We start from the raw sequence: 19,857 nt of genomic DNA on the forward strand, positions 1-19,857 counted from the left end.
ACCCATCTCCCAACTAGATGGTGAGGGCCTCGTCTCAGGGCCTCCAGCTCCTAGAATGGTCCCTTCTACCCTGGGGTGATCAGTAAATAAAAGCTGTTGATTGCATAGCAGACCTCGCCGCTTCTACCTGTTTTTAATGTGTATCTTAAACACCACTGCAATAGTCAGAATAATGGTTCTCAGCGACGTCCACATCCTAACCCCTAAAACCTGTGAAAACGCTCCCTTACACAGCAAGAGGGATTTTGCAGGTGTGATTAAGCGACGGACTTTGAGATGGCAGAGACTATCTTGGGTTATCCTGTGGGCCCAAGATAATCACAACCGTCCCTATTCACGGGACACAGAAATGTCAGAGGGAGGTTTGAAGATGCTACCTGCTAAATGTGGAGAAAAGGACCAAGAGTCAAGGAACAGAGCCTGCTCCAGAAACTGGAAAAGGCCAGGAACAGGATCTCCCAGAGCTTCCAAAGGGAAGACAGCCTTGCTGAAGCCTACATTCTAGTCCAGTGACACGGGGCAATGTAATGTGCTACACCTGTGTGATTTTAAGCCACTAAGTTTGTGGTAATTTGTTACAGTAGCAATGGGAAGATAATACAAGTCCATTTTGGGAATAAATTAACCTGAGTAAGAATCTACCCACTGCCTTCTCATAGAAGCATCTCCTTTCCCAGAGTCTATCGCCTGTCCTTATATCACAAGAAACGACACAGATTTTGTAACAAGGGGGGAAATGCCTAATCACCGTCTTGTCTTATCAGTTCATTCTGGGGTGTCTTCATTTAGTTATTTATATTTGAGAGATGTTCTCCTGGTGGTAAAAATAGAGTGTGAAGCAGGATGTGAGAAAAAGAGATGATGCCCAGCATAACTAGTGAAGTATCAGTATCAGTGAGGGCGTTTGTGATGTCAGAGCTGCAGCTGGTCAGAAACAGCACACTTCTGTTCAGGAGAACAGCAGAGACCATGAGTGTCTCCTCCAAAGCTAAGACACACGCCAAAGACTCTCTCGTTCGCTCTGCAGACAGACGGCGAGTCCAGACCGCACCTTCCGACCGAGGTCTGGGAAACCAGTCTTCACTATCCGTCAGGCAAGCGGCCCCGTACTTTTTGAGTAAATACAAAGCTTTGAATGAAGTGATGGAGAATAGTGAATGGAGGGCCTTTTACTAACTTAGTCAAAAGTCCATTAACCCTTGAAACACAAACATAATCCCGTATCTATGTAGACAGGGGTGTCAATTTGCAGCTGCGCCATCGACAGCATTCCTCAGACACGCAAAGAAATGCATAACCCTAAAATAAGGGTTCAAAACAATCAGTGCTACCACACATCACCTTTTATTTAAGAGTTTCCACACAAGATAGCGTTCTGCAGAGAAACTGCGAAACGTGCTATTTCTATTCTTTGAAGCTCATGACTAAGCTAGTGTCTCCAGCGAAACAGTCACAGGTCAGGATATCAGCAGGTCCTGCAGGGCAGGCTGGTGCGACGGGCAGGGTGAGGTTACCCAGGGACAGGGAGCGCCGGCAGCAGCTCCAGCAGGGTGGCCGGCTGCCCGCCACCGCAGTTCTTTACGCTCTTGGAAAGGTTTCTGTTCTGGATACAATGACTTTCATAAAAATGTTCAGTGTGAGTCTCTACTCACAGTTCTTGGAGAATACAACACCAGCAGCAGATAAGCTGACTCTGGGAAAGAATGTACATTATGGCAGGGAGGGGCTTGACTACACCCACTCTGAAAATCAGATGAATGGCTGGTAATCCACTGATACTAGGAGGCATGCATTTAAGTCTAGAAAGTGTTGATTCCGTGGCATCATCTCATTTACCTCCTTGGCTGACTATATAAAACTTACCTAAAACTAGACTGAAATTTAAATATAGATCTGGTTTGGTTCACAAATCAAATATCCAGAAAAGAAAAAAAAAAGGCATGGATATAAAACTGCTTATACTAAAGGTAACGACTCAATAAGTTCATCTCATCATCTAATCAGTATAGCGTATAGTGTATCTATTAAGACAGACACTGGCCAATTACAGCCCAGAGGCTAAATAGGGCCCTAGCACCCATCTCTGTGCATGCCAGTAGCTAAAAATGGTTTTTACATTTTTAAATGGCTTGAGAAAAATCAAAAGAAGAACACTTCATGACATGTGGAATTATTTGGAATTCAAATTCCAGGGTCCATAAATAAAGTTTTCTAGGGACCCAGCCACGCTCACCTGCTTCCATATAGTTCACGGCCACTTTTGTGCTAAACCACAGAGCCAGCGGCCACGGCAGAGACACTTGGCCCCCAAGCCTGGGTTACTCTCTGGCCCTTTAACTGACGGAGGTGCTGCCCTGCAGGTTAAGAGCTCTGGCTGAAGACCCGGGCCACCTGGTCCCCGCCTGCTCTACCGCTTAGGAGCCACGCGACCTCGGGCAAGTTGCTGAAGCGCCTGCACTTGCCCCTCCCTGAGACTCCCTTGTAGGGTGGCATGTGGATGGGGAGAGGAAAAGGATGTGAAGCACGCACAGGGTAGCACGTGGCACCACACCCGGGTGAGCCGTCACAGATGTTATTATTGCTGTTTGTTGTGACCGTGATCACACTAATGCAACTTTACCCGGTAGAGCCTTCTACCTGCTTCAACTTTTCTGGAAATCGTGGTTGACACTAATTTATAGTTTCAACTACTCTGAAAATTATCTCTTCATTAATTGGTCATAATATTTTTGAAAGTTGTCCCAGTCTCCTTCCCAAATGAAGATAGTCATCGATCACTGTGGCACGTAATGGCCATTAATTAGAAGTTTAGCTCAAAGGACTGTCATTTTTAATGTTAGTATCTTGTTCTAGTCTCGTATTTCAAAATCATTTTCAAACCTGCGCCCGAGATGGAGATGCTGGTGAGTGAGAGGACGCACTCCATACTCTGCTCCCTCTTTGACAGATAATTACTCCAGGACTTGTAGGGGTCAAGCAACTTCCTCAAAGTGCTGGCAACCCTTAATTAAAATGAACATTCATGGGCTTGTATTTGGACTTTTGCTTTGCATGAGTCCACCTTCAAGATTTTTTCAAACAAAAGCTTTGAACTTATTAATCTGACATAAAATTCAAACTAGTTTCGAGTCACACACATAGACCACTTACTGTGACAATTTCTCTTGGTCATGATGCTCTTATTTCATTTGGAAATGCCACAAATACATCCCGTTAATGCATTAAATGTGAAAAGACTTGCTGAAGAGACTCAATTTATTAATGATTCAGTAGAACTTCCTAAAACATCTATTTGGAATTCATTTATAATTCATTTCACAGCTTAGCTGAGGTTCCTATAGGGCAAATATTTATCAAATATTACTCTGTTTTAAGTCCTCCCTTTATGTTTATTTGTAGAAGGATACTTTTTTTTCCAAATAAAGGCTAAACTTCCTAAAAGCATCCATCCGTCTATTGTAATTTAATGCGCAATTCCTGATACGGTGACAGTAACGGGTTTTCAGATATAACAGAGTACACTGTGCAGCCAAACAAAAGAATAGTTATTAAACATAATAGCTGGCTATAAACTGAACAAGACACACATTGAGCACATCATAAATATTTTTTAGACAGTAACCATGGTAGTTAATAAACACAGTAATCAAAATAAGAGGGAAATAGCATCTTAAAACCCTGCCATTGTAAGAAAAACTTCACAGCTCACCTACCAATGAACCACACACAACCAAATTGATATTTTCATTATGAAAATCAGAATATCTGGCCTGGCTAGCACCGGCGGAGTACAGAGTATCTTGAATACGGCTGCCATCATCCCTAACACTGACAATTATAACCCCTAATGCCAATGGCTCATCAAAGCTGCAGAGTAAGGGCTAAAATGAGTTAGAAATATCTAAGTGTAAACTAGTTGTGCAACCTTGGTCAAATTCAGTTCGTGCCAACTGCAAAGAAGAAATAACACCTACCTGGAAGGGCTGTTGTGTAACTAGACTTATTGTGGTGATGCTTTCCCAACATATACAAATCTCCAATCATATGGTACACCTGAAACTATCAACAATATACTGCTATACGTCAATCATATCTCAATAAAAAATAAACAAGAGAGTTGTTGTGACGATAAAGATGCGATATGTGACATACTCAACAAGCTCCCTGGAACAAAGCCCACATTCGGCACCTGGGTCTTCTTACTTTCCTATTACTGTGTCTGTGACTCCTGAGACTGACGTCACCACACCCACTACTGCTCCTGCTTCTACTACTGCAACCACGAAGCAACAACCGCTGCATCCACCTTCTCTTTAGTGGTCACAGGTAATAATTCAGATTCTTTGGAGCTAAACACTTCGGGCCCAGTGAGATAAGCATAATAAATAAAATAGACAATAACAAATGTTGGTAAGGATGTAGAGACACTGGAACCTTTGTATACCGCTGGTGAGAATGTAAAACGGTGCAGCCACTTCGGAGCACAACGTTAAACAAAGAATTATCATAGGACGCAGCAATTCTACTCCTAGATATACACCTAAGAGAAGTGAAGACATTATGTCCACACAAAAACACACACAAATGTTCACAGCACCATTATTTAAAATAGCCAAAAAGCAGTGGTTAAGAATCCACCCACCATTGCAGGGGACACATGTTTGGGCCCTGGTCCCTTGCTCCACATGCCGCGGAGCAACTAAGCCCGTGCGCCACAAGTACTGAGCCTGCACTCTAGAGCCCGCAAGCCACAACTACTGAAGCCCACACGCCTAGAGCCCGTGCTCCGCAACAAGAGAAGCCACTGCAATGAGAAGCCTGTGCACCGCAACAAAGAGTAGCCCTTGCTCACCACAAGTAGAGAAAGCGCGCACACAGCAACGAAGACTCAACGCAGCCATAAATTAATTAATTAATTAATTTTTAAAATAGCCAAAAAGTGGAAACAACCCAAATGTCTACCCATGATGAATGAACAACATGTGGTACATGCATACAGTGGAATACTATTCAGAAATGAAAAGGGATCAAGTACTGCTACATGCTACAACTTGGATGAAACCTTCAAAACATTACAGTAAGTGAAAGAAGCCAGACACAAAGAGTCACATATTACATCATTCCATTTATATGAGATGTTCAGAATAGGCAAAGCCATAGAGACAGAAAGCCGGATTATCAGGGGCTAAGGTGGAGGTGTAGAACGAATAGTTATTGCTAATGGACACGAGCTTTCTTTTGGGGGGGATGAAAATGTTATAAACTTAGATAGTGGTGACAGTTGTACACTTCTGGGAACAAACTCAAAACCAATACCTTTTACGGTATGTGAATTTTGTTTCAAAACGCTGTTATAAAGCAGAACTAATCAAGCACATGTGGGCAATTATATATTTAGGGAGTGGCAGAAAAGAACAAAGTGTGTCTTTGCTGGGTCTGCTGTGCTCTGCCATGGAACGCCAGGACCACACAAACCTCCAGGCAGGACAGGCAACGTGAGCTGTGCACAAAAGACACAGCAGAGTGGTGTTACAGATGAACTCCACTCCCTGTCCTAGACATCTGCTCTCCCTCTAGCAAGTGGGATAGTTATGACAAAAAGTAGAACCTAAGAGTAGGAGCAGGAAGAATATAAGCTCTAGGGTTGAAAAACCCTGTTTGAAACCCAGGGTTTAAAGCCTGGTTCCCCCATATACTAGCGTGCTACCTTGGACCATTTACTTAACCTCTCTGAGTTTCAGTTTCCTCATCTATAAAATGGGTACAAGAGTACCTTATGTCACCCAGTGGCTGTGAGGATACACTACTGTATATAAAGCCCTTAGAAGAGTGTCTGACACCGTCATCACCATCAGTACTAAGATCGCTCTTGCTGTTCACCAGGCTGGCCCCCAACACTCAAACCCAGGCCAGTGGCACAATCGCACATGCTCCGTTAGCATCCCCGGGGACTCCCTGCTTCGCTCACCAAGTAGCCTGGGCTTGTTTCCTCTCCCTCTACTGATGACAATTACTTCATTAGCACAGAAAACCAGGGCCCCCGGGAGCGCAGCCCAGGGCACCTGCACTGACTAATAACAGCAGCGGCGGCCAGCTGATGCCCTACAAAGAGCAGGGCACAGTTCCAGGAGTTTTGTATACAGTCTTCATTCAGATGCTCAAAGCCAGCCTGGGAGGTGGGCACTGTGAACCACGTCGCTCTCCAGATGAGGAAAGTGTAAATAAGTTGAGTAACTACCAAGTTACCAACACGGTCAGAGCTGGAATCAAACCTGACCAGTGTAACCTATGGCGCTTTCCTGTGCAGTAGGCTGAGTTAGATGTCCAAGGGAAGAGGAGTCAGGAGAGCAGCTGAGCATGAGGGAAGAGTGCTTTGTGACTATCACAACTGTCTCATTCAAATGGGAGGATGCCAAGGTACATTCCATGCCACTCATCCTTCACTCCTTCCCTCGTTCACACATACATTAAGCATCTATCACACGACAGCAATAAAAACAGTCCTTGAAGGATACCGACATTAAAAGAGGAAATTGTGGAACCATATAACCAACACATTAATAAAGGAACAAAGGGATGTCCCCGGCCAAGAGGAGACCAGGAAAGGGTCAACTGCTTTCTCAACTGACAAAGACAACCCCACCACTACCTTCAATCTACTTAGACAAGAATTCAGAGAAAAACCTGACACTCATTTTCAACACCTTGTATTCCCTGGGAACACCCATGAATGGAACTTTAAGCCATGCTTCTGAACCTTCTCTATAAGTTGTTTCCATTCAGACATCTGCGCCAGCCCCCCAGACAATCCCCTCACCTCCACCTCACGGGGCAGGACAAGCATTTACCCAGCTGAGGGCCTGCCTGGGGAGGGAAGGGGTGGGGGCCATGGTGGTAGGTGTTGCAGGAGGTCAGAGGCTCTTTGGGAGACCGCAAGTTTTCCACAGCCCAGAGACACCTATGTCATTCCAAGACTAATACATTCTGGCAGACTGAAGGGTGTGTGGAAGCAACGCATTGCACATTTTCTAAAGCACCATTTCACATCTTAATTTAGCCCTAAAATCCTAAAGGGGTTTCCATTATGCCCACAACCACAGAGGTAACACTTAGGGTTCTAAGCCTGTGAAAAGTACCCAATACTTTTCAACTCTTTTTCTTCTAGTAATGGTCAAAGCAATTTCCATGAAAGAAAAAGAATAAGGAGAAGAGACATGAAATACTTCTTTGGAAGGATGAGCTAAATCTTAAGAGATTTTTAAAGTCCAATGCTGAGACGGTAAATAAGGAATATACTAAACTTACTTTAGGAGCTAAAGGTTTTCAAATGGTCTTTTACGGTAATACTAATCCAATATGATCACACTGTAAGCTGACAAATACGTTAAATTGGATACTATTGTATGTATCTTAGGAACCACAAGAAAATAATCTGTCAATTAAAATTCTAAATAACATTTTATGTACTATTAAGATTAAGCTTTTCCTATAAATGCAATAACTTTACAATGAAAGTTAAATAAGAATTTAAAGAAAAGAACCTGATGTTCATTTTCAATAATGAAATATTACTGAATTTATAAAGTAATTATGATATCTAAAAATCAATCCCACAGTAAGTGCTATAAGAGTAAACAACAATAAGGGACTTCCTTGGTAGTGAAGTGGTTAAGAATCCGCCTGCCAATGCAGGGGACACGGGTTCGAGCTCTGGTCCAGGAAGATCCCACATGCCATGGAGCAACTAAGCCTGCATGCCACAACTACTGAAGCCCACGCGCCTAGAGCCTGTGCTGCCCAACAAGAGAAGCCACCGCAGTGAGAAGCCCGCACACCACAACGAAGAGTAGCCTTTGCTCACCGCAACTAGAGAAAGCCCGCACGCAGCAGCGAAGACCCAACACAGCCATAAATAGATAAATAAATTTTAAAAAGAGTAAACAAGAAAAAGCTACAAATAAGAATTTATGCAATATGATTAAATTTAAAATAAAACCTTAGTAACAATGTATGTGGGAGAAAATACCTATAACATATTATTCCTGAATAGCGTTTAGCACAGTTTTCATTTGTCAGAAAAATAAAGGACATCGCCAATATCTGCCTCTGATAATCCATGGCCAAGCCAAATACACATCTCTATGTTCTACTAAAATGTACGTACTGATCATTCTCTATGAGATGAATTAGAAGTTGTTTTCAAATTAGGCATATAGCAAATAAGACTTCTTTTAAATTATATCAAACTGTATATCGAACTTAAATACATCTTTCTTAATAATTTCTATAAATATTCGTTGGCTTCGATCTTTTTATTAATATGAAAATAAACTGTGCTTGGGTGGAAAATAAGTTTTGAACTGTCATATGCTGTAGAAGATTTATTGAATTCCACAGATGCTTTCAGCTTTCTGTAGAAAAAAATGAAAGGCTTTCACTTAATGATAATTTAATTTTGAAGATGTGTATATTTTTAAAAAAACAGATGTCACAGCAAGGATGATATAGAAATCTGTGAATCAAATTTTCACTTCAAAATCTAACCTTTTGTTTGAATAGGAGAGAACAAGGAGGTAATCGTTCTTGTTAAGGTGTTTAATGACAACAGTTTCAAGAAAAATCTGATAATACCGACAAAAAGAAGCTTTTCTAAAAAAATAGGAACAAAATGTATAACGTCTACGCAGCAAATCCAAACAGGGACGTGTAAGAACCCTCTGAAAATCAGTCGTGTCTAATCTACAGAGTCCCCTTCCACACACACTGGCTAGAGGACCTTCTACCAGAGTCTCGTGACCAGCAGTGAAGTCAGGCCAGTTTGATTCTCCTGCTGAGATAAGAAATCAGAGCCTCTGAAGCCAGTCTCACAGGAAACGTAGGGAAAACGCCAATACAATATCGTACTAATCCAAACGTGTACCTTTATTCTTTGGTCATCAACATCTATAATCGTAGCAACACGAATTAACCTGGGGTTTCGTTTATCCACGACTTCAAGTTTCATATTCGGGAGAAAACCATGGGGCAACCGCTGTAACATTACAAGAGCAACAAGTTATGCGAAATCCAATAATTCAGACGTGCTACTAACGTTTTCTAAAATATGACTGTTCTAACTTTACATCAGATATTTAATACAACTGGAATTTAGTTTTAAGAGCACATAGACCTTCATGCATATGATTTTCTCCACTTTCATAAAAACCTGCAGGAGGAAAAAGAATATTTTGGTAATTTTCAAGATAGCTAAAAGACAAAGATTAAATCATGAATTCATGAATGGTCACAAGTTCAAAAAAGGATCTTATTATAATTTATCTGTTGGTTTAGATGTTATTTTTTTTCTAAAATTAACCTTTTAAATTAAGAAATCATTGACTATTATCACTGCCCAGTTTTGGAGTGTAAGACACAGAAGGCAAAATTAACAAATAATTAGAAAGGATAAACATGATCCTTTAAATTTTAAAATAGATAAAAGCTGCCATCATTATAACAGCTAAATGTTTTAAAATCATACCACAATATAATTTAAAGTCATAATCTGTGCTTTTGGTGCTTCATCTTTAACATAAGCATGTTAAACTGTATTAATTTAGGGTTTCTTCTAAGTCTTAAAATGCTGGGAACCAGGAGTCTACAACGATGGACACTCAGGAAACACTAAAGAAAATGGAGTGGGGAAAAAAATGCACTGGGGCTTTTACCAAATCATTGAAACTGAGGAAATTTACCAAAAATCAGTCAAAAGACAACTCTGCCAGTGTTTAAGGATGGCAAAAAGTTTCACTTTGAAAGCTATTACACAGGGTACTGAATTTCTCAAGTCTAGAAAGTGGCAGTGGGAAAATAAAACTTTTGATAATGGCTGACTTACAAAACAGTTAAATCTTTCTACTATACCTGGTTTGTTCCTCTCCAGCTTTTGTGGAAGCATATTTGTTTCTAAAATGCATTATTATGTCTACTAAATGGAGCATACTGACTATAATTAGGTCTCTGATCCTTGAACATATTTCTTTTCTCCCCGAGGTCACCATGCTGATAACAAAGGTAACTGTTTCAGATTGCAGATGCCAAAGACATACAGCTTGAGGTGAACCCTTAATAACCCCGTGACAGAGGCTGGAGGTTGCCTTTTTAACTGAATCTTTTCATAATATGATTTTCTTGTAATTTTCTTCTTGGAAAAGTAAAGTGAAGTTTTGACATAAAGCAAGAGAGAAAGTGAGACTACAAGCAGCTGGTATTTTTGCTTATTGAATTTTTGCAATTCTTGAAACGCTTTCTAGCACGCCAGAACTTCTAGCCCTCTTAATTTGATTATACCTCTTCCTCCAAATTCGACCTATTTTAATCAATTGTTGTAAAAAACAAAATAGCATTCTGTTTTAAACCCCTTTTGATCTTTAGAAAACTTTCAGTAAAAGAAATCACATGGAGAAGCTCACTATATAACATTCTGATTAAAGATGAGTCAGGGACACATAGCTGAAAGGGAACAGAGCTTGAAAACCACTGGTTTAGAACGTAAGTATCTCTAACTATGCTATCAGTACACTTTCTTTATACTTGGTTTAATCCTGGAATAAATGGGTACGTACAAATTTGAACTTTACAAGTTGGTATTCTGACAAATTGCTAAAAGCAATGTTCCTTCAAAATAGGTGAAAGGGTAACACACAGGGGCTACATACACTCCATCTATTTTATCCCGGCATCATCGACCGTCAAACAGTCCCTGAGACCGAAAGCTCAGGGTTCCCACTCAGAGGACCAACAAACCCAGAAAGGAAGGGCTCAGTCATCAGAGGCTGAGGGGGCTTCCAACCGGACTTCAAGGAGGGAAATCGTCACCTACACTGGTGTATAGGAACAACAGTAAATGAGTCACCTCCTTTGTATTTTTAACTGAAAAGCAAAGCAAATTGGTCATGGAAACAACACTTGAATTTAAAAGGAGAAAACTAGAATGATTTTGAATTGCCAAATGAAGGCACCATTCCACACGGACACTGTTGAAAAAAGCTGGGAGTGCTACAGATCCAAACTTACCATTTTAAAAACTTTGGCAGGTACTGCATTAGTTCGAGTAGCTTCCAGATATTCTGTCCAGGAAAATTTTTCTGGCTCAGGATAACCTGAAAAATAAATAAATATCAAATGATTACTCACTGATATTCTGATTGCCATATACTATGAGACATCTGCTAATAATAATACCCACTGTTAATTGAATGCTCACTATTCAATAGCCCCTATTAAGAACGTTAAGTCTGTGATAACCTCTGAGAGGGCTGTTTCGCCCCCACTATGCTCGTGTGCACGCACTCACTGGTCCATGCATTCACTCCATGAGGGTAAGCAGGTGAACCGAGGTCGAATGGGGGTCTGAGCACTGGGCAGAGCCAGGCCACCCCCAGGAGGCCTCTTGAGATGCTTGAAAAAACTCACAATCACTGTCTGACCTCACACCATGAACTGATGATCTTTCCAGTTCCTCCAATAATTCTGCATCGATTAGGGTTTTATTCTCATAATTAAATGTTTGTAATTACAATATCCCAGGTTTGTTATTTATCATTGCAATTTTAAAATATATATTGGTATAACATGATATAAAGCACACTATGTTTAAAAATTTCTGTCTAATTGGGTTTCTTGTTTCTCTTTATGCTTGTGTTATTTTATTCCTAATTACATTTGCCAGAGGTCTGTCTATATTACTGTGTTGTTTTCTTTTTCCTTTCAAGAAATGAGTACTTAGACTCACCCATCAGATCTATTGTTTTCTTTTGTCTTTCCTAACTAATTCGTTTGCTGTTTTTAGTCTTATCACCTCTTTCCTCATAGTTCCCTTAGGTTTGTTTTATAGTTGTCTTGCCAAACTGAATTATAAACATAATTATTTTTATTTGTTCAAAAATAATATAAGCATTTAAGGCTATGAATTTACCACGGCTGTCCCTCAATACAGCTTTAGACATCTGGACAAACTTTTAGGAAATATTTATCTTTCTCACCTTTACTTTCTAAAAAAACAATTATAATGTGTAATTGTCATCTTGATTTAATCATTGGCCAAATATTTAAGAGACAGCCCAAGTGGTTAATTTTTGAAGTTGTTTAAAATATTAATAATAATTTCCAGTTTACCACATGGTAGTTTCAGAATATCACATGGTCCGTACAATTCCTATTTGGGAGACTTTAAGATTTCTTCTTGGTATAACACAGGATCAACAGTTAAAAAGTATTTAAAGTATATATCAATACATACACACAGATATGTTTTAAGGTGTAATATCAATATGCATTAATTCAATCTAAATAGCTGTATTACTCAAAAATCTGTTTATTTCTTATTTAAGCAAAAAGCCTGAAGCAATATGCAGGAATCTCTAAAATAAATTTTCTGTACAGTTTTCCAGTACTTCTGATAATTTTTTTGTTCACGTTTAAATGTTTTGCCAAAATAAAATATATTTTTAAAAAATATACAAATCAAGTGGACAGATTGAGAAATTGTCATAAACTCTCCCACGTAACCAGAACATGGGACACCCCGTCCCCATCCTGCCCCCGTCTGGTCACGGCCCCACTTTCCTCAAAGGGAGCCACCTGTTCTGGCTTCTGCCCTCTGAGATGAGCTCTGCTCATTCCCTTTTCTCCTTGTATGAATGGACTCACACAGCCTGTGCTCATCTGTGGTCCTGGGCTATTGCTCAGTAGTCTGGCTTCAAGGTTCTATAGACTGCTGTGTGAGGGTTGTTCATTTTCACTGCTGCATAGTACTCCATTCAGGGGTATCTCACAATTTATTCATCCTTTCTACTGGTGATGGTCATCTGAGGAGTTTTAATTTGGGGGCTATCACAGAAAGTGCTGTTACAAATATTCTAGCGTGTTTTTTGCAGGGACCAGAAGTATACATTTCTGTTGGAATGCATCCAGGAGTAAAACTGCTGGATCTTGGGATATTTTGCATCACATGTTGACCTTATAATGTTTAACATATAAAAGCATATGTAATATTCAATAGTAACTGCACTTTTTATTTAATATAGGGAAATTTTACCTTTTGGACACATTTATTGCATTTTGCCTCAAATTCTCCTTTCTACTAAAAATTAAATTGTATGCCATTTGGTTATTTTCTGTTTATGTTTGTCTGATAAGATTTTGCCCATCTTTATCATTTTTATATTATTTTGTTTCAGGTGTATCTGTTAAACACCTCCTAAGTGGATTTTAAAAAACATTTACATTTACTTTCATAACAGGTTTGCTTTATCTAACTTCTGTAAACACATTTAAGCTGGACTTTTAAAAAAAAAAAACTCTTTTAGGATTTCTTTTGATTATTGTCCTTCTCTACGTGAGTTATGTTACATAACTTATGTTTCAATAATTATTTCTGCAGTTGCATTTACCTTTATAGCTCATATGTTTAAAAACTGTCCAAACTCATTCCTTGTATCCTGGGCCTCCATATTCCTGCGTGGGTTCTGAATCTGCCCCTTCAGCATTGGCTCCTCTCTGCCTGCTCCAGGTTCCTGGCCCAGGGACCTGACCGGCAGATTCAGGGCAACGGTGACAAAGGAAACCAGCGTGTGGTGGGTTGAGGGAGGAATGCATGGTGCACAGGAGAGGAAGCAACTAGTCCTGCCCCGAGAAACCCAGCTGCTGTTACGAGAGGGACAATCCCACCCTGATTTACGTGATCAATACGTGAAAATAAGAGACTATGGCTATTTTAAGTGATTCTTAAGTACTCACTGCCTCTGTGCGACTCTCTAGAAATGAGCTATGCATGTGCAAAAAAGAGGAAACACGTGCATTAGGTCTATCTTCCCTGTTCAGTGAACCCAAGGAAGAAAAGAGCGTCTTCCAGCCCCAGGAGTCTTGCAAACACCACCCATTCCCACTGTCCTCCTCCTGGCCCAGCCCTGAGCCAGCCGGCGCACCGCAATGAAGAGCAGCCCCCGCTCGCTGCAACTAGAGAAAGCCCGCATGCAGCAACGAAGACCCAACACAGCCATAAGTAAGTAAATAGATTTATTAAAAAGAAAAGAAAACCTTGTCTAACTGGCTTCCATTTACTGGTAACGCCGTAATGCCCGCTCCACCCACACTGATTCATTTATTCCTCACATACACCTTTTTCTCCTCATTTTACAGGTGAGGCTCAGGGAGCTTGAGCAGTTCACTCAGTGTTGTACAGTTAGAATGCAGAGGAAATGGGATTTGAAGAGTGATGTCTCATTCAGTTGCCCACATCCTTCATCACTGCTCCCCCAGTACGCTAGGGCGTCCATCCTCCAGGCCTCAGGACGGTGGGGCGAGCTCCCCCTGGAGGCCAAGGTGCAGGATCACGGGGAGGGGATGCGGGTGGAGGACGGAAGACAGGGCTACAGGTGTCAGTGCGTTTATTCACAGCCCACCGCATCTCGCACTGTTTAGAGTCTGAAATGTCAGGGAAGGGCAACACTGGGAGAAAACCGGGCACAGGTGTGGCAGACCTGAGGGAGGGGACCAGGGATCACACACAGGGTGTAGCCGGGTGCTTAGGACCTCCCCGTGGGGAGAAGAGGGAGAGAGGGGGAAAAGGGTCCTCGGGCAGATGACAGCCTAGGGGGATGGCGTGCGGAGGAGATTAGGGCTCAGGGGCCCTTTCTGAAGGCTAAGGACCACCTCCGGAGAAGCCGTGGAGCTCCTCCTGGAAAGGGCGACGCCCGCCTCCTTCCTGGTGTCAGGAAGCTAGGGGGACAGAGGTCAATTCCAGAGCTTTGAGTTCAAGAGATCTAAAGTCAAGAAAAGCCCTTAAAGAGGATACACACTCAGGGAAACTCAAGGCCAAACCAAGGGAAGCATAAGTGAAAACTAAATCGTGTCATTCCAAGGGCTGCCTGCATCACTCAGGAAAGAAGCAGGTCCTCACCCGACGCCAGGCCCTGCACAGCCGGCCTCCCCTCTGCTGCCACCGGACGCCACGGCCTCCTCCCCCTCGAGCTCTCTCCCCCGAAGGAGACGCCCCCCACCGCCTCCCCACTCCCCAGATACACCCCTCCTCTAAGCTGCTATTCCAGTGTCACGACCTCCTGAGACAGGCCGTGCCCCTCCCCACTGCATCACCCGCCCTATTCTTCTCCACAGCACTGACCCCCTAACTATTCATATTTTGCACATTTCTCTTGCCCATTAGCATGTTACTGACTTCTGACAGAAATTTATTCACGTCACTGCTATTTTCTCTGAGCCTAGAACAGTGCTGTCATTATCACGCAATAACTATTTGGTAAATATCTGTTAGATGAATGAAATGCATTTCCTGAGAAGTCTGCATTGAATACTGCGGTAACTGGAGCTGGTACGACGCTGCTTTCCCGCTGGCGCTGCTGGGATTCTGAGGCACTGTTAGGACAGGATGATGCTCCTGAATCATCCCTGGCTCAGCTCCCAAGCAGCACTGCAGCCTGGACAGAGCCCAGGCGAGGCATCTGATTTGTGGCATCTGTACGGGCAAATGGCACTCCTCAACTTTCCACGTAAGAAAGGCCAGCTGAAGGGTGAGAGACTGGTTACAGGCTCTTCCTACAACAACAGCCTAAATCAAAACATAATTCTGCCACCGGATCCTTCCTTCTAAAGAACCGGGATCATGAATAAATACGTTCCTGACCTTCTGGTCTGGGTAACCTGTCCCACGGAAACAAGACAACAATAGTTATACCAGGGGCCAATTCCGGAACCAAAAACCATTGGTGTCCCAGGACAAGCAATTTTTAAGTAATGGACAATAGTGCTGTTTAACAACCAGCAATAAACAGGGATCTGCTAAGAGTCTTACCAAGAAGAATGGACAGAACATTGACCATAAATACATGCTGGAAGGACTTAAGAGTCCTCTTCATCTAACTCTTCATTTTACTGATGAGGAAAGTGAGACCTGGTATTTTAAGTGACATGTCAAAGGCAAGACAACTAATAATGAAGCCAAAGCTCGAGCCCAGGTCTCCTGACCTGCAATTTACAGAGATCAAGACCTGCAGAGAGCTGCTCTGAGGCCCAGTGATGCTTTGCAGGCTGCTGGGCACTGGGCAGGAGAAAGCACCAGCATGAGCAGGCAATGAGGGCCGGACCACCAGAACCAGGGAAGCCTGAGTGGGTTTCGCCATCATTCTGAGAGACTGATTCAGACAGCGCTCACAAGGCAGAGCAGGGACTTGTCCAGACTCCGGGCCTCCCAATGGTAGAGACTGAGAAAAGCCACCACTGACTGGGACCTTCCCTCTGGTTCTGCACACAGAGGGGCCAGTTATGAAAACCATCCTAACACTGCATGACCACCAAGCATCCTGGGTCAGACACTGTACCCCACTGACCACCAGACGTGAAGACAATCACGGTTAAGCCTACTTCAGGTTCCCCCAATTTGGTTTTCAAAAGACACATCGAAACTCACCTCACATTGACCGTACCTTAGATGCCAGAAGTCCTAGACTCTCATTCAGCTCGTTACAATTAAAGTTAAAATATCCTTTCTGGCCAAAGAATACAAATTAGACTCCCTAATATTTAAAACAGGACATCAGAACTGCTACTTGGTCGTCACTCACATGCTAAAGCACCCGGAGAACTCTTGGGTCTACAGTGTGGACAAGCAGCACCTCAAGCATGTGTCAGAGAGCTCATTTTGCTCAAATTATGGCTGAGAGGGACTGTTTTCAGCATAGACTGAGGAAAGAGAGATCACGGGAAGCAACCCATCTGTGCCACCCTGGCCAAGCTCCCAGCAGACTTGTCTTCAAAAAGCCCATGGCTCCCACAGCACCTAATGCAGCCCAGGCATTCGAGATGGGGTTAATCACCTCTTTCTCTGTCTCACTCCCTCTGTCTGTCTCTCAGTAGCTAACATGATAGAAAAACACATTGTTTATTTCGCTCCTATTTTTCTCTCAATGTCACTAACTACATAATATTTCACTGAGTAATATTCTACGACTAACATAATGACCCTTGTACGTTATGTCTTTACTATTCTTTGTTACTAGTTTCTAGCGGTACCTCACTCTTCCCAGGCACTTAATTAGTTTTTCTCTGAACTCTCACCTTCCTTATGCCAGTAGAATCTATCTACAGGAAAGAGTACAATGCCATTTAAAATATAGTAATTCTTTGTTTACCCAAAACAAGTTAACAGTTAATGTTGCAATTAAATAAAAGATTTATTTATACTGTTAAATTTTGCTAATGTAATTTTAGCTTTATAAATTATGAAGTAAAGTTAAGTAGTTATTTGGTATCAGAACATAGCTTGCTAAATATTTCTATGTGCTCCTCAAACATCTAGAATATTTGCTAATAAGTATGTCCAGCCAACTGATTCTGGGGAATCTAAAGAAACAAACTGCTGTTATTCCTACAAAGTACATTCCATCATCTCCCAAGTTATCAATCATTATAGCTTTATTTCTGAAAATAAACTTGCGTTTAGCATTTGTTCACAACAAGTTTGAGTGCTAGATTTCCAACTTAAAAATGTAGAACATTTAGCTCTGCTCACTTCTAAATGCCACCAAAGTATCAATAAAGGCATTTTTATCTTTTTTTTTTTTTTTTGCAGTACGCGGGCCTCTCACTGTTGTGGCCTCTCCCGTTGCGGAGCACAGGCTCTGGACGCACAGGCTCAGCGGCCATGGCTCACGGGCCTAGTCGCTCCATGGCATGTGGGATCTTCCCAGACCGGGGCACGAACCCGTTTCCCCTGCATTGGCAGGCGGACTCTCAACCACTGCGCCACCAGGGAAGCCCTAATAAAGGCATTTTTAAATGAACACTTATCAACAGAGAAAATACTGAATTAATTTTGATACAACACATCGTGGAATATTATGTAGGCTTTATAAAGAATTAGAACTATATAACAAATGAGTTGGAAGAGATTTGCCATGAGACATAGTTGAGCAACATAAAAAAAGATGGAAAAAGATGTACATAATATAAGCCCATTTTTATACCACAAGCAATAATCTAAAAAAAGACATGGGTTCATGAACATACGAGTGTCTGAGTGTGCATATGTGTGTGTATATGCAATGATATGGGAATTAGCAAAATATGCATAGCATAGAATGGCTAATTGTTCATTTCCCTCTTGGGAAAATAGCTGAACTACATTTCCTTTACTCCCATGCATTTGAATGCAGTTATGTAACAGTTCTGGCCAATGCATGTGGGTAGAAATGATTGTAACAAGCTACTTCTGAGTTTGGCGCCAAACCCCTCTCATGTGTAACCATCAGTCCTCTTTCCAATCTCAGGTCAGACGGAAAGATTCCCAAGGACCTGGGGGAGCCCCAATCCCAGAGTAATTAAATGGAACAGAACTAACCCCTATCAACCATTACTGTACTATGACAGGAGCAAGAAATCAATTCTTAATGTGTTAAGGCACTAAAATTTATGAAGTGGTTTGATATGCTAGTTAGCTCATGGTAATTAACATGGAGGGATTACCACCAACTGCTATGGGGTTGGCCAAAAAATTCGCTAGGGTTTTTGTAACGTCTTCCAGAAAAACCCGAACAGACTTTTTGGCCAACCCAATACTCACTTGGGGAGAGTAACTCGGGTGGAAGGAGAAATGAACATAGAAAGAAAGTATAAATAAAATGTAGGTTATACAAAAAAATTTAATAAAACTAATACAAGGACATAAAGTCACAATGACAACAGGTAAAAAGCCAAAAGCAGATGAGAACTGTCAACAAAAATTTCTGGAAGTGTGAAAAGGAAATAAGTGAATGAAAACTGATTTAACATTCAGTAGCTAAGAATGAAAAACATAAATCTGTTACAGAGAAATGCCAGTAGGGAGCAAGTTAGTTTACATTATAGAACCCTGGAAAGCTGATTAAAGACATGAATGCTAAGACCTGAAACCTTAAAACTCCTAGAAGAAAACATAGGCAGTAAGCTCCTTGACATTGGTCCTGGTGATGATTTTCTGGATTTGATACAAAAAGCAAAGGCAACGAAAGTAAAAATAAATGAGTGGGACTATATCAAACTAAAATGCTATGCACAGCAAAGAAAACTATCAACAAAATGAGAAGACAACCTACTGAATGAGAGAAAATGTTTGCAAATCATTTATCTGATAAGGGGTTAATATCCAAAATATATAAAGAACTCATACAACTCAACAGCAAAAAAACAAATTTTAAGATCTTCACAGAAAATTTGTGCCTATATTTTGAGAGATCTGGTCTTGTTCCTTTTTTTTTTCCTTTGTTTTTAATGTCTGAATTTTCTAATATTGTTGGAAGAAAAAAACTATAAAACTATGTGGAGAGTAATCTAGAAGTATTTACCTAATGCTTAAAAATTATTTCCAGGGACTTCCCTGGTGGCACAGTGGTTAAGAATCCTCCTGCCAGTGCAGAAGACACGGGTTTGAGCCCTGGTCCGGGAAGATCCCACATGCCGCCCACCTGAGGTGCAGAAACAATAACATAAAACAGTATGGCACCTTGTATCAAATGGCCACAGAAAGCTGTTCCGCAGTTAGCAAACTATGCAAGTTAATTCTTTTTCTGCTTTGGAAGGCTTTTTGCTATTGCATTAAAATGCATTTACTGTAGAACACAATATTTACAAGAAAAGAGAGCCTTGCTAGGTCAGGAACCCAATTTATTTCCGTGGCCCATCAATTCCCAGAGCCCTGCAGACCACAAGAAACTCTGAATAAAGAGCTCATGTAGGTCTGCTTAGTCAGTCACCTGCCAAATCAAGTAAGCAGCAATTCTAAAGAGCCTCATCCCTCCCCAGCCCCAGACCCACAGCCCTGGTTAA

The 19,857-nt window shown here is 41.5% G+C and overlaps 1 protein-coding gene across 1 annotated transcript in view; it reads right to left on the reverse strand.

The window, feature by feature from the left end:
• The window catches only part of L3MBTL4 (L3MBTL histone methyl-lysine binding protein 4), a 362,994-nt gene that overhangs the window by 205,583 nt on the left and 137,554 nt on the right, over window positions 1-19,857 (reverse strand). Inside the window, exons 11-12 of the mRNA XM_032654462.1 lie at window positions 11,056-11,141; window positions 8,921-9,031 (exon numbers count right to left, since the gene is read on the reverse strand). Of these exons, the coding sequence (XP_032510353.1) occupies window positions 8,921-9,031; window positions 11,056-11,141 (197 nt within the window). The remainder of the gene's footprint in view (window positions 1-8,920; window positions 9,032-11,055; window positions 11,142-19,857) is intronic.

This window comes from Phocoena sinus, chromosome 14 (assembly GCF_008692025.1).
Source record: "Phocoena sinus isolate mPhoSin1 chromosome 14, mPhoSin1.pri, whole genome shotgun sequence".
NCBI lineage: Eukaryota > Metazoa > Chordata > Mammalia > Artiodactyla > Phocoenidae > Phocoena > Phocoena sinus.